The 15,570-nt window shown below is 32.0% G+C and overlaps 7 protein-coding genes across 7 annotated transcripts; 1 reads left to right on the forward strand and 6 right to left on the reverse strand. All coding sequences in view use genetic code 12, as the record gives it.

The window, feature by feature from the left end:
* Positions 1–181: 181 nt before the first annotated feature.
* RJT21DRAFT_129428 (DNA ligase (ATP)) lies at positions 182–2,362 on the reverse strand (the record flags this gene model as incomplete). Its single annotated transcript, XM_064882960.1, has 1 exon — positions 182–2,362. The coding sequence occupies one exon, from the start codon at positions 2,360–2,362 to the stop codon at positions 182–184; it is 2,181 nt and encodes a 726-aa protein (XP_064741470.1).
* Positions 2,363–2,568: 206 nt separating this feature from the next.
* On the reverse strand, positions 2,569–4,094 carry ARP9 (Arp9p). Its single transcript, XM_064880832.1, has one exon. It carries the CDS (start codon positions 4,062–4,064, stop codon positions 2,631–2,633), a length of 1,434 nt encoding a protein of 477 aa, XP_064741471.1. The 5' UTR covers positions 4,065–4,094; the 3' UTR covers positions 2,569–2,630.
* Positions 4,095–4,314: 220 nt separating this feature from the next.
* On the reverse strand, positions 4,315–5,628 carry RJT21DRAFT_111846 (uncharacterized protein; the record flags this gene model as incomplete). The annotated part of the gene is made up of 1 exon (XM_064880036.1): positions 4,315–5,628. One exon carries the CDS (start codon positions 5,626–5,628, stop codon positions 4,315–4,317), a length of 1,314 nt encoding a protein of 437 aa, XP_064741472.1.
* A 1,145-nt stretch (positions 5,629–6,773) lies between these two features.
* CSE4 (centromeric DNA-binding histone H3-like protein) lies at positions 6,774–7,654 on the reverse strand. The gene has a single exon (XM_064883463.1). The coding sequence runs from the start codon at positions 7,549–7,551 to the stop codon at positions 7,003–7,005; it is 549 nt and encodes a 182-aa protein (XP_064741473.1). The 5' UTR covers positions 7,552–7,654; the 3' UTR covers positions 6,774–7,002.
* Positions 7,655–7,735: 81 nt separating this feature from the next.
* On the reverse strand, positions 7,736–8,656 carry RJT21DRAFT_124472 (uncharacterized protein; the record flags this gene model as incomplete). The annotated part of the gene is made up of 2 exons (XM_064882785.1): positions 8,242–8,656; positions 7,736–8,173 (listed from the first exon to the last, which is right to left on the reverse strand). The coding sequence occupies exons 1-2, from the start codon at positions 8,437–8,439 to the stop codon at positions 7,736–7,738; spliced, it is 636 nt and encodes a 211-aa protein (XP_064741474.1). The 5' UTR covers positions 8,440–8,656.
* Positions 8,657–9,494: 838 nt separating this feature from the next.
* Positions 9,495–11,822, forward strand: RJT21DRAFT_111849 (uncharacterized protein; the record flags this gene model as incomplete). The annotated part of the gene is made up of 1 exon (XM_064880037.1): positions 9,495–11,822. The coding sequence occupies one exon, from the start codon at positions 9,495–9,497 to the stop codon at positions 11,820–11,822; it is 2,328 nt and encodes a 775-aa protein (XP_064741475.1).
* Positions 11,823–12,573: 751 nt separating this feature from the next.
* SCT1 (bifunctional glycerol-3-phosphate/glycerone-phosphate O-acyltransferase) lies at positions 12,574–14,925 on the reverse strand (the record flags this gene model as incomplete). The annotated part of the gene is made up of 2 exons (XM_064882961.1): positions 12,574–14,816; positions 14,886–14,925. The coding sequence occupies 2 exons, from the start codon at positions 14,923–14,925 to the stop codon at positions 12,574–12,576; spliced, it is 2,283 nt and encodes a 760-aa protein (XP_064741476.1).
* Between the last annotated feature and the right edge of the window lie 645 nt (positions 14,926–15,570).

Consider the following 15,570-nt stretch of genomic DNA (forward strand, 5'->3'; position numbering starts at 1 on the left):
TATATTGGTTTCATGCCATGAATATTTATCTGTAAATCATGTAATTTATATTTAAATTATTTAATATATTACCTGTTTATAATGTTATACTTCAAGTCAGGCATTAGAATGAGTGTAAAAGTAAAACATGTAATTGGATAGTGATATAAATGATAGGTATCTAAGTAAATCCTAACAAATTTCATATATTAATATTGGCCTGGCTACGATAGAATTCAGATACTTGAGTAGAGCTAGTAGCATCTTCTATCCCCTTATCATCTCTAATTCTTAAGAATCGAGGAAACCTTAATGAGATCCCCTTTCCATATTCCTGATGAGCTGCTTTATAAATTGGACTTAATGAAAAGTCAGCTGCCAATACTTCAAATACAGTAGTAGGTTCAAACCAAACATCAGGAATAGCATTCGAATTAGTTGTATCATAAACATAGAATGGTTTTGGCATCTTTATTTCTGTCGGCTTTAACTTAGCATGGATTGAGCTTAGATCTTCATCACTGAATCCAGTTCCAATCTTACAAGTTGTTTCATATTCCCCAGTATCTTCGTTATAAGATGCTAATAAAAATCCACCATAGCTTCCAGTACGCTTACCTCGACCTATATATCCACCAATGACAACTAGATCAAGGGAATCTCCAACGCCTTCAAGATAATCTTTCTTCAATTTCAACCAGTTTCTGGATCTTTTAGATGGCTCATAAAAAGAATCTTTACCGTTTAACATCTTAACCATCAACCCTTCACAGGCATCTTTAACAGACTGATCCAAAAATACTTGTAATTCATCTAAATTCGATGAATTTTTGGCAGTGGCAAACTGAAATTTACCTTCAATTGTAGTTAAGTTTTCATGCATGATACTTCTTCTATCAGTTAATGAATGAGTAATAAGAGCCTCATTGTTGTAATATAATAAGTCAAATGCAAATAAACATATATGAACTTTAATATCTTTTTCATCGACATCCTTTCTTTTTCGAGTCGATAAAACTTGGAATGGTAATATTTTGTTATTTATTCTATCCCAAGCAACAGCTTCACAATCCAAGACCATAGAAACCGCTGATGTTGTACTCTTAGAATGCATAACTTCTCTTAAAATAGGTATTAAATCCGGATATCTTTGAGACATATCTTCCGAATTACGAGAATAGATCTTAATTGTTCCATCAGATAATAAGTGTACTTGTGCTCTTTCACCATCATATTTATATTCACAAGTAAATTCTTCACCTTGAAATCGATCTAAAACTTCAGTAATAGATTTTGTTGGTTTAGCTAACATAGGTTTTAATGGAATACCAGGAGTTAACTGACAGTATTCCAAAATATTTTCAATTCCATGATCATAAGCAGCTTGAATTATGATCTCATAATTAGGAATCCTTGAAAATGCTTCTCTTATAATGTCTTCTACTTCATTTAACTTTTCAGGATTAATTTTTCTATTTGAATTAGATTCAAAGAGTAAGAATGCTTGGGCTAAACCGATTAAGACGGTTTTTTCAGCAAGTCCTATTCGTAATTTACCTTCTAAAGAACGAATTAAAAATTTTGCTTCTGAAGTCTTTGCATCACAAGCAGTTAACATTTTGTTGATAATACCAACTTTTTTAGATACAGAATCTTTACCAGTTGATTTAGCAATTTGAGTTAAATTAGTAAAAACCATATCTATATCTAATGATTTTGGTTTAAACATAGTTGGTTGAGCTGATTTGGATTTTTGAGCCACTTTACCTAAATCTCCAACTTCTTGATAATCTTTCTTAACTTTGCTTGAGGCTCGACCAGAACATTCACTAATAGCTCTAATCAAAAGACTTTCTCCTAATCCCAATTCTAAATCAGGTTCATAATCTGGACCCAATCGATTAATAAATAAATATACTATTTTAACCAATTTATCGACTGATGATTGCTGTAAAATCTCTAAGAAAAATTCAGACACGATACTTATAATTTTTAATCTGGAAGATTCATTTTCTATTTTATCAAAAACTTCTGTTAATCTGGCATATGGAATATTCGCTCCGAGAACTTCTCCCTTATGCTTTTCGTGTTCTTTCTTAGTTAATTTAATTAACTCATTAGCTTGTTGAATAGGTGATTTTATATCTTTATCTATAGTATCTTCACTTTCACTTGGATCAGTATCAACTTTTAAGTCAATAGATGAAGTTTCTGTTGATGATTCTAACTTTTGTTTCTTAGATACTGGAGACAGAGTTGAAGAATTGGATTTATCTGAAGGTGAAAGTGGATGTTTACCTGATTTGGAAATTTCAACTTGTGGTTTACTCTTTGATGCTCCACCACCAAAGAATCTAGCTATACTTTGTTGCTGAGGAGCCATTGTAGGAAAAATTCTCGTTGAACAAACTGTAAATGAATTTAAAATAGGGTTAGCTAATCTGTTAGTAATCAGTTTACGTAACATTCACTTAAGTTTTAGCTATACTTAATAAATTAAAATAATATAGATCACAATATCATCAAGCTAGTCTTCGAGGAAACGCGTACATCATTTTGGTGATAGCACTTCTTTTTTTAGGTGCGAATTCGAATTTAATTAGTGCTTTATATTATTGTTTACTGTTACATATACTCTACTAGTCTAATTATTAGATACTAACATCCCATATACTTTGTGGACCTCTTTCTTCATAAACTTCACTATCAATAAATAATTCTCTACCATGATTTGAATTGTTGGAGAAGATTTGTTTTCCATAAATTTCACCTCCTAAAAAGTAAACGTCATCCCAAGATCCTCCCTTTTCCTTTGGTTTCTTCCATTCGGGGAAATAATCTGGATATTTGGCTAATTTAATGGCATTGGGTACTTGATATAAATCAGAAGTACTTTCACCATCTATAGCATCATCAGCTTGTTGATATTTTGCAAGTGTTATATTAATTCCATTACTATCATCATTAGATTTTCCATTAGCAGTACCATGAGGTTCACGGATTAAATAATCTTGGAATAATTTATATAAAATACCTTCTTTAAACCCGGGAATTTTACCAGTTGATCCTATGATTATAACATTTGAATAACATTCTTGTCTCTTTTCAATATCAGGGATTAATTTAAGTGATTCATAAATAGTTTCTACAATAAAACTAATTAATTTTCCGGAACCTTGGAATCTTTCCTTTCCAACAGCTATTTTAGAACCAGTTTTAGAATCTATAAAAGTGTTGGTTTCCAATTCTCTATTTGGTTTTTGTTCATCATCATTATTATTATTAGAAACTTCTTGTTTAGTCCCATTAGTAGCAGTTTCAATGGCCATAGGTTCTGCTGTATCTTCGGTGATTTTTTTAGCTATATCAAAATCATCATCATTATCATCTACTGATTTTTGGAGATCATCAAATGAATAAAATGTATCCTCATGATCATTTAATACTTCATAAATTCCTGAAGTCTTTAAATCTTCAATTTGACTTTCAGATAAATTAGGTAAAATTTTTGAAAGTTCTTCATTTATAAGTTTACTACCTGGTCCTGATATATATTTACTAGCAAATTTAATGATTTGATAACCTACAACAGGTACAATTTGAATTGACTCATATCCAACATTAACTACTACAGCACTAGTGGATGAACCAACTCCAAAAGTTGAAGCTAATGAAATATCCAAAATATTAAAGGCAGTAAATTCTAATGATTCTATTACATATTTAGTAACATATTCAATATTTGCTCTTGACCAAGTTAATGATGGAATAATTAATAATAATGGAATTTGATTTATAGTTATAATTGGATTATTAGTAATAACACTTTGTAATATAATCTTTAATAAATAATTGAATGCATTAACATCTACAATTTTGGCTGCTTTAATCGGATGAATTTCAATCAATTGATTATCTTCTTCAGTTTTCTTCGATTTATATTCTTTAGTTATAGCATCTTGATAAACGACTGATGGAATCTTATATTGTGGTGGAGATAATGAATCTTGTAATCCAAAAGAAAACAATGTATGTTTGGATCCAGGATGAACCACAAGAAAGTTCTCTTCTTTATATAATGGCATAGTTAAGGAAAGTTGATGTTTGTAATGGAGATTATACCGTATCGTAGGAAATATTGTCGTTGTTTATTTTGACCAGTCTCATTTTTTTCACCGTCCAAATTTCCGGTCTAAATGCACGACTCTTTAATAGTTGCAAAATACAAATGATATAATAATAATAATAATAAAAATAAATAAAAATAAATATAATTATAATAATAAACTATATATAAGTGATATATAAAAGTATGTAAGGATGCTAGATTCGTTATTAATTGGCATTATCTACAAATTTATGATAATTTGCGGTGGTCTTTAAAATTGATTGGTTACTTTTTGTGGTCATCAGTCTCTTTATGTTACTATAATCTTGATCAGTAAGAATTGGTGAAGGAATTTTATGCATGGCAGATGAATTGGTGGGAGATACATCATCATCTAATGAGTCTAATAATACTACTTCATTTATAAAAGGTAAATCTAATGAATCTTGATGACCATGAAATTGTGCATCATGAGGAACAATGGGTAATTTTTTAGATATTGAATCTAATGAGCCATGTCGACTTCTTCTATCAATTCTGGTAGGAGATCCATTTCGTTTAGAATTGCCTCCTGCTAATTTTGGATCCATGGTATGAACTTGATAGAGTTTGGGGCGTGAAGGTTGTTTACTTAAGTCTGGAGAACTATGTTGTCTATTATCGGCAAGACTGAGACGAGGTGTGGGTCTGAATGGTTGCACTCTGATAGATGATAATCTTCTATTCTTTCTTTCTGGAGGTGGACTAGGTGGTTGACTAGGTTGTGGATTAATACTGTTCATCTCAGAGTCATCTTCATTTTCATTACTGTCCTCTTCTTCAGTTTGAGATTGTGGTGTCGGTACCAGAGTTGGATTACCCAATGCTTTCAGTTTTAATTGTTGAAATAGTTCACTGAAATCGGCCGATTTAAATAATCCAAGATAAAAGCTTAAACCACCTAACACTATAGCACATATCAATCCTAATTTTAATAAATTACCAAGAACTAATGCATATTCTAATAGTGTAGATTGACATCTGTAGACTAATATGGCAAATATACTTCCTAAAACAAAGCTTTGGGGATGAAATTTTATGATTTCGGTACTGGTCGAATCTCTTGCTTGTTGCATTATATGTGTAAATTTATTCGTGAAATACAGTAAGCCTGTCGTAGCTTCAACGGTTGGAGATGTTACAGTTGCTGGACTTGTTGGTGGTGTTGACAGTGAAGTTGATACCGAAGATGAAACTGATTTTGTTGATGTCTCTGATGATGCTGTAGATTGTTTTCGTGACTTAGAAGAAGTTTTACTGTTATTATTATTGACATTGCCTATTTGGGAAGTCGTGAGACTGGGTTCCTCGACCACTCTATATGAACAATCTACAAGTTCGTTAATGTAGTCATCTACTTTCTTCTTCTCCAGAGAATACTCTGATGATGTGATCGATGCATTATCCTTATCCTTATCCACTTTCTTCAATCTAAAAACTCCATCAGAGTCCTGCTTATATACTAATTTCTTCTTTTTCGTAGTCGTAGTACTTGTAGCCATAGGTGAAAAAAATTAAAATTTATTAAAGCATGAACTATTGCAAAATGAACGGAAAACTTGTTATAGTCTAGAATGAATAGGTTTATAAAAGAAATTGGTAAAAGAGTGATAATATGTATATATATAATTGATTGCCTCGAATTATATTTTTAAATTTTAGTAATTAAATAAATTATCACAGAATAACAAACCGACGATAAGTAATTAAAGAAAAAAACAATACGAGCCAGATATTTCGTCTCCCAAGTTACCCCCAGATAGTGTATCAATCATAATATAAATCTACACCTACATTTATAAATGCTTAGAGCCCAAAATAATCTCGAGTATGGTTGCCCCACTCATGACAATGAGATAAAAGTATATAAGTGACACCCAACATCGATAACAATTTGAATAATGAAGTAAAATACTGCCTCATTATTAATTATATTATGTACTTTTTTGTTATGTACTGATTATATTGTTAACATTCCCGGTCAGTGGAACAGACAGCCATACCTGAGATGGCAAATCATGCTCGGATCTCTGGATATACATGTAGTACTTTTACTTTTACTTTTACTATTACTATTAGTTACTTAACTGAGCCTTGGAAAATAATAATTTCTCTCTTATTTGGGGTTACCTCTAACGAGAAATTTTGTAAACAAGTTTATAGTTAAGGTGCAAAATAATAAGAATATACACAAAGTCACTCAATCATTCGACAAAAAAGATCCAATGGAATGGTTGTTATGGTGATAGTCATGCGCTACTTAAACTATCAATGTTACACTCACAACCAACCATTGTCTTTCAGCCAACATTCGATCGTGGACACAACCTATTCGGGTATTTCTTTAATCTTGTTTGACGTTAGAATCGTACAATTAATTGGTATCACTAACCATACACGTTATAGATCGTACAACTAACCAAGTAACCTTGTGAAAAATCATATTGTTGGTTGTGGGGGCTTTCCTTCATAGGGTTATTGATGCTTTACTTCATTGGGAGAATAAAGGGGTCGTGTCCTGTATGCAATTACATTTCCTAATTGGGATAAATTAAAACATTTTTAAAATTCAGTTCGCACCACAATAAAGGGGTAGATTTTAACTGTGGGACTTACTTACATAGTTGATAACCGATACGCAATGTCTATAGGACGAATTTACTAACATACTAACTATTATATTTCTTGAAGTTTTTAATCCATTTTTGCAATTGCTACGATATAGGAACTAAACGGCACCTCGATATTTTTAGATTTACATTATATTTGCACTATATTACATTTAGTTGTACAGAGTTGTCTATAGAATAAAAAGTGAAAACTATTGACAGTTGATAGTATACAGTTGAATTGATTCTTTTTTGTTGATTTATATATCATATCTGACCACCACGTATTCTTCTGGCCAATTGTATATCCTTTTGCATTATAGTTACCCTTTTAGCATGAATGGCACAAAGGTTTGTATCTTCTAACAAATGAATAAGGAATGCTTCACATGCTTCTTGTAAAGCTAAAACGGCATTTGATTGCCATCTAATCCCATAATCAGCTCCTATATAGTTTTCAGCCACTTCTTTGACTAGTCTTGCAAATGGTAACTTCCTAATTAACAAGTCAGTTGATTTTTGATATTGTCTAATTTCTCTTAAAGCTTTAGTTCCTGGTCTGTATCTCCTTTTGGTAATGGTCGTAGTTGTAGTAGTTGGGTCTCCTGGCTGATTTCGATAAAGGCCAGTTTCTCGTTGTCGACTAGAAGATGTGGATCCTATTTGGCTTCGTGATGATCCGACAATGGGTCCTATACTACTTCCTCTTCCCTGTCTTCTAGCAAGTTCTTCACGCTCTCGTTGTCGTCTTAGAGCAGATGAAGATTGTATTGGTGGTCGATTCGAGGATGAAGACCCTGTAGATATTCTAGCCATAATATTACTACTATTTCAATTCTAGAAGTTATCTGTCTACTCAATTCCAACGATGATCTCTTCGAAATACCTTAGATCAATTCCTTTTTAATTCCGCTTATATCTATTTTTTATTTACGTACGAAAGCCAGCCTTCGACTACATGCAGGAATACAAATTGTATTGCGAAAGAAAAATATATAAATTAATAAGATCGCCAAATATCTAGTAAAGTATGAGGGAGGTTTCCGTAGATGGGATCACTATCTGGCAATTTTACATTTTTGGAAATATCTATGTCAAAAGAATTATCATATTGTAATGGTTTCGCTCTTTCGATATGAACCTTGGCTATAGATTTCCAATGTTCACCATTCGTAGGATAAGCCCCAATATACCTATATTTCTCATTATATTTTGACGAACAATGCGAGACACCTGCCGGTAAGATGATCAAATCTCCGGTATTAAGGGTGATTTCTAGATAAGATTTATTCGAAAGATTTTGGAAATTATCTTCATTATTTGAAGGAATGATAGTTACATCAAGGCCAAGTATTAGAGTTGAAGATCCTTGAATCACAAAATAAGCCTCATGAACATTATAATGATAGTGTGTATTAAGGGAAGTCCCCCATGTTTGCTTGATGTATTTGTTAGTATGCGTAATCTTTTGTTAAAGTAAAATACCATAAATAGAGCTTTACTTACTTCCGCACTCCAACCATTAGGTAATAGTGATTCATTCAATTGAATAACCTTATCTTCTTCAGTTGTTGCTGCATTTAAGAATTCTTTATTCAACACATTTCTATAAACTAAAACTGGATATTTCGAATTGGGAGTATTATCAGTATGGAAATTACATGAGTATGTTTCGATTGTAGCTGGATTAGATAGATTCAACATTTTAATAGTCTATAACCTAGAGTATTTCTCTATATAGTGGGAATATCTGGGTGATTATTGACCTTATTGTCAGTAGCTTTTATAGAATATCAAGTTATATTTTTCGCAATTAAGCACTCAAACAGGAATTAATTTCCATATTAGCGCGAACACCAAAGGATTAAGCTCAGCTAACATAGATTCTCAGTTCTCGTTTAAAGTAGAAGAAGGTTCAATTCGAAGATTTCTTAGATTGTAGAGATAAGATTGAAACAAAGAGAGCAAGTCAAGTTTGCTCACTAAAACCTTAATTATAAAAAAAGTAAGCACAAAAACAGACAACACTCATCATCGAGGAGAGATGTAACGAGCAAACGATTAACTTTTATTTTTATATAACTTTCTGATCAAGATATGAAGAAGACGATAATAATGACGTAGTACAATATTAGGAAATGGTTTCGCTTAGTTAATTTGGCAATACTGTACTATAGCCAGCATTAAGTAAAGATAGTCTATACACAGGTGCATAACCTATTTAGGAATATGAAATTGCGAGGCACGGATGTAACAATAATTCATTATTGCATCTTGGATGCTTCCACAATCCCGAAAAAAAGGAGTAAATGGCCCTCACTGAAAAAATGGAAACTCTCATCCAAATTATGCACAACTGGCTGAACCCTCCTTCTGTATACAGGACTCCTGAGCCATCCTCCAGATGATTAACCACCACCTCCCACCACCTGAATTTTAGCCATACGAATTGTGGAATTTACCTGAATTTAAATTGAATTACCCTTAAATTTTTATCAATTGCTTTATTTATTGTCTAGATATTAACTGAGAGGAAGTTTCTACTGTCAATCTATCCAGTTCCAACGGTTTACTTTTGCTAATTCCTCAATCTTTTTACCATCTACTTATCTATTAGTGTACACCCCTTTCACACCTATTACACTTTGTACTATCATCAATTGCTTTGAATTCAAAATTAAAATTAGAAATCTTAGTTTTGGTTTTATCAATATAATATATTCAATTATATTCAATACGTCATAATTAGCATACTTTCAATGTCTCACTCAGTTTATCAAAGTAATGGTAAACCATTATCTCAACAAGCTCTTTATCAACAAAAATTAAGACAAGGAATTTATAACAGTCCTAATGGAGCTTCAATTGGTGTTAACACTAATGCTTCAGATACTGCCGCCCTTTTGGCTGCTTCTACTGATTTAACTGTTAGACCAAGTTATGAACGTACTATTGCTCCTGAAGCTCATACTGCAGCATTAGCAGCTAAAAAGGAAAATATTTCTGCTTGGTCAAGAGATTCAACAGACCCATTAGCTGAATCTGCTGCTGGAAATGCTAGAAGTTCAACTTTAACAAGTCAATATACTACCTCTTCGGTTTCTTCTTATGTTGGTACTGGTATTCCATCATTAAAGGGAGATTCAATTTATCGTGTTGCCAATGAAAATTCAACTTCCACTATGACTTCAAGAATTAATCCTGAAAAAGATGTTAAAAGAATTGGGTTAGTTTCTAAAAAGACAAGTTCAGGAACTTTAGATTTACATAAAATCAATCAAGTAGCTAATAAAAACTCGACTAAATCTTTAAATTCAAGATTTAATCCAGACTTAGATTATAGATCAGGTTTAAAGGCTAATGCCATTGCTCCAGCAGAATATTTAAACCAAGAAGAAGAAATCTTAGCTGCTAATGGTGCAGCTGCTTCCTTGAAGCATGGTTCTGGTTTATCAGATAGGTTATCATCCCAACCAAGATCTCAATCATTTAAGGCTGTCGATGTTGTTAATAGTACTTTATTGGCTGCTGCTAATCATAATGCCAATTCAAGATTACAATCTCTTTCAAGTGTTGAACCAAAAGACTTTAAAGCTCAAGCACAATTATATGCTGGTGCTTTAGCCATTGCACAGAAGAATAGTGAAGCAAGATTGGCACAGAATAAAGCTGGTTTAATTGATTTAGGTGGTGGATTAACTATTACTCAAGCTGAATTAAACAAAATGGCTTCATCTGTTGTCCAACCAGTATTGAATGATATTAGTGAAAAGGCTTTAGCTCAACGTAAAATTGATGCTGATAAATTAAAGAAACAACGTGAATTACAACAAAGTCATCAAGAAGCTAAAAAGGAAGAGTACGCTGCTAAATTACAAGAAAAGGCAGAAATTGAACAAGCCAAACAGCAACGTGTATCTGAAAATGAAGATAAAAAGAAGGTTGAAAATGATAAATATGAAGAATATCAAAAGGAAAAGAATGATGCCATACAAGTTCAAGTTACTGAGTTGAAAGCTTTGGAACAAAAATATGCTGAAGAAAAGGAAGCTCTCTTAGCTGAAAAGCAAGAAAATCAGGATAGAATTGATGAAGAAGAAGCCAAATTGATCGCTGATAGAAAACAAGAATTGGACGATTTACAAGCTGAAAAGGATGAGATTGTAAAACCAGTCTTGGATGAATTATCTACTGAAACTTCTAAGTTGAAAGAATTAACTGATGCCAAGGAAGAGTTGTTGAATGAAGTTAAGGCTTCAGAAACTACCAATGAAGAATATGAAGCCAAATTGGCCGAACTTAATGAACAATTAGCTACTACACAAGCTGATATTGAAAAATATACTGTTGATTTAGAAGGAGCCACTAAAAAGCATGAAGAAACTTCAAAAGAAGTGGATGAATTGAATCAATATACAATTGATGAATTGAATAAGGCAGAAATTGCTAATAAAGATTTAGATGAAAAAATTGCTGAATTAGAAAAGACAAAAGCTGATCATTTAGCTGAAAAACAAGCAAAGAGAGAAGAAATTTTATCTGAAATCGATCAAAAAGTCAAGGATGAACATAATATTAATCTGGAGTTACCTGAACATTTAAGAAAAGATGTTGATGAATCCAAGTTGAGAGATACTGGATCATTGTTTTCTTTTGATGAGCCAAAGGAAGTTCCATTAGTTTCCGAGCCCAAGGTTGAAGAAGAGACTCCTTCTGCTGCCCCTGCTGTAGCTGCTACATCTGGTCTTAAGACTGCAGTTGTGCAACCAGTAGCTGTGGCTGCTTCTAAGGCAAGTACCACCAAGAAGCCTAGTGGATTCAAGAGATTGAGTAGTATCTTCAGAAGTCCTATTAAGTCCAGTTCCAAGCCACCTTCGAAGAATATATCTGCCCCCATAGCTAAAAAAGAAGAGCCAGTTTCTGCTACTTCTGCTGGAGTCGAAGAAACCAAGTCAAGTGCTGCTGATATTATTGGTAGTGGGAACGGTACTTCTGAAGCCGACTTTGATGGCGTAGACGATTCATCCTTAAATGATATTGGTAAACCAAAGCAAAAGGGTAGTGTGTTTAAGGAAGAAGAAGATTAAACAGAATTAATCCTCCACACTCGTTCTCAGCGTCACTAGCATTGTTATACTACATTTCTTAAAATAACAAAGACACATGAAATGCTTTTAGTCAAAAAGTACTACGCTCAAAAAAAACTCACCTTTCAATTCTCTTTTGATCTCTGTTTACCATTTTATCATTGTACCAATTTATATGGCTTACAGCCTTATCGCTATAAGCTGATTTTTCTATGTTATTTTTTATTGCCAAACTTCCGACACAACCTATTACTCTTATTCTTATTTCTATTGTTCCATTCTTTTGTATTAGCTGTTTGTACTATATAATTATATATCTAACTATTATAAGAGAAAATTTTCATTGATCATAAGTAAGGCTTAGAATTGGGTTTAGTAGTTGCGCTGTATTCGATAAATTCCTATTGAAGAGGTGGCAAAAGTACAATGAAAATGATATAAAATGCCTGAATTTAATAAATCAAAGATATAACCTCTCCTTTGGCTAAGAGAGACAACAATGTCAAGGATTAAATGTGACAGTAATGACTACATCTGGTAAACAAAGACAATTAAACATATAAATATGAGTTATCTATCTCATTATTGAGAACAGCAAAGACGCACTATTCTATCAAGAAGCTATCTGCAAAAATGAAAACTATATATATGTGTTATATGTATTATGTATTATATTATGTATTATATTATGTATTATGTTATGTATTATGTTATGTATTATGTTATGTATTATGTTATGTATTATGTATTACTAATCATCTTTATTTCTCGATTCTCTCATTTTCGATTTAATCTTGTTGCTCAATGTCTTATGATCAAGCTTCGTGTTAAAGTTGAATTCAATTACATTTTCGCTGGAGGGAGTCCGTGAAGTTTCAACTGGTAAATGTGGATGACGATGTAAATCACTAGTTCCATGCCTGTAATCATCATACATCGAAGTTGTTGATGGAAAAGTTGACTGTTGTTCTAATACAAGATGAGGATTTTTAATATTTTCATGTAATTTATAATCAGAAAACATAGGGATGTTAGTTAAGGAATTATCCGAATTCATTAAAGAAATACCATCCGACATTGATGAAGAATGTTTATCATCTTTCTGTAATGATAAATCTGTTTCCGAAGATTCTGAAGCTTTCTTGGCTTGTTTCTTGGCTTCTTTACGTTTTTGAATTCTTCTTCTTCTTAATTCTTCAGTCTTTCTATCCTCTTCTTCGTCACTATCAACATAATTGACTTCACCAGTGATATTCAATTGATCTTTCATCTCCAATAAGTTGAAATCCTTAGGGAATAATTCTGGACCAAAAGTATTCACTAATTCAGTAATTTCTTCACTAATTTCATTCCTGAATTTCTTTAATTCCTTTAAAGATGATCCATTGGTAATAGAAAGATACAATGGCCAAATTGATTTTAATATATCTAAACCTTGTTCACCTGTTACTAAAGCTGAATAAGTTACCAATACACCTAACAAATAAAGACTACCCCAAATAAAGAATAATCGGCCATGAACAATATCTCGAGTGTATGCATAGTAAGTCCCCACAGAAGCATAGAAACTGTATAAGAGAGGAGCAAAACACATACTAATTAAAATCTTCCATGTTGCAATGACATCATGAGCTTTGATTTTAACGGTTGAATGAAGTAAAGCAGATTTAGCTTTCTTTTGAGAAATAAGCTTCGATAATACGAAAACAGGAGAAAATAAAACTCCTCCTGGTAATGCTAAGATAAAAAGGAATGTTAACTTGAGAACTCTATAAATTAAAACTGGTAAGACTCTTAATTTATTAGATTCATCTAAATCTTCAACATGATGATCAGGTAAATATAATTGCTTTAACATTTCATTATATTTCAAAATCTTAGATTTTACAAGTTGAACCTTAGGTTCATCCTTAAAATGTTCATAACCCATAACCAATCTTCTATTCATTTCAACTACTAAAGGTAATGGTAAATATTGAGCCAAATTTTGAGCATATAATCTTCTAGCTGCTTGAATAACCATAAGAGTTTCATAATCTTCACATAATACAGTCACAGCCTTTAAACCTGTAGTAATAGTATCCAATAATTCTTTAACTGCTTCTCTATTAGTTTCAGGATTTGCATATTTTTTTACCAATTCCTTTGGAATTTCAATTGGATGACCATATTCAATAACAGCTCTGGATCTAAATCTATGAGCATTGAAATAATTCATTCCACAAGGTACAATCTTCACATTACAATCAGGATCATAATCCATAGCACCTAAAGCCATAATAGCAACCCCAGCTTTTAATGGTAATAAATTGGTTCTATCATGAGATCCACCTTCTGGGAAAATACCGATACAGTGACCATGAGATAAATGTTGAAAAACAGTCTTATAAACTCTCTTTTGATCAATTTTATCTGCTTTTTTAAAGGATGTACCATTTTTTAATAAAGCAACAATCTTATCAGTTTTCTTGAATTCCTTTCTAATTTTTAATTCAGTATCAGATACAACTTCCAATATTTCACTGGCTCCTAAACCTTGAGGTAAAGCAATTGTACCTTTAATTGTACATTCACTTAAAAATTTTGTACCTTTACCAGTTATTGTTAAAGGATCCTTTTCAAAATCACAATATAATTTTCCTGTAGCTTTAACCATCATATCCATAGCTCTAACTACAGGAATTGATAATTGACATTTTGACATAGTACCCACAATTTTTTGTTTATAAGAAGCAGCAGCAATTAAAAAGGATATTCTTCTATTAGACTCTCTTTTAACTTGATCCATTAAAAGAACACCATCAACGAATTGATTATGATGAGGAGCTGCTACAAAGATTACTGGACCAGATCTAGGTAATCTAAATGCCCCTCTTGATCTGATTTCTCTAAAGAATATATCAAAAATAATTGAAAATACCCATAATAAAAGATCATAGAATATATATCTATACCATTTATATGGTTTAAATTCAAAATCATATCCATCACTAGCTTTCAAGGCAGGATTATCATTTTTATACTTAAGAGTGGGAGATGACTTCTCTGTAGTTGAAGACTCACTATCTTTAACAAATGGTTCACCACTTGATTCAGATGGCATTATAGTTTTTACCCTCAATTCCGTATTCTACTTAAGAAAATACTATCTCTAGAACTTATTCGTATATTCCAATCATTTACTGTATATACCACCACGCACACAATTTGTATACCAATTTTTTTTAAATTACTTGATTTGGATATGTTGTGTGCAGGATGACCTAGTGATTGGTAGCAGAATAAATTGAAAATGTAAGGGCAAGTTCATGAAGTTATTAAATAGTCTGAGACATATTACTTTAGAGAAATCATATGGTTTAAGTAAGTAAAGACTGAAATAAGTCAATTGGGGTAAAGACGATGTGTTAACTATGAGTGTATGTTGTATACTAGTTAAGTTAAGTATAAAATGGATTTGAGCATACGGCTATTACACAAACAATAAAATATTGAAAATTGAAAATTGAAAATTAGCAACTTGTTTTAGCAACCGCTTGCCATATATTATTTAATGTGTATGTGTACCTGATATTGCAACATTTCATTATAGAAAGCTTAGCTTAAACTAGTTAATAAGTTAAAAGTGTCATGTGATAAATATATTATTTAATATTTTAATAAATATATCAAATAGATAACGAGCTCACGTGCCCAAGTGCACGAGAAGACAAAGACTTAAAACTATCCTCGGTCTCGGACATGTGTT

This window comes from Scheffersomyces amazonensis (genome assembly GCF_036850825.1).
Source record: "Scheffersomyces amazonensis strain UFMG-HMD-26.3 chromosome Unknown RJT21scaffold_1, whole genome shotgun sequence".
NCBI lineage: Eukaryota > Fungi > Ascomycota > Pichiomycetes > Serinales > Debaryomycetaceae > Scheffersomyces > Scheffersomyces amazonensis.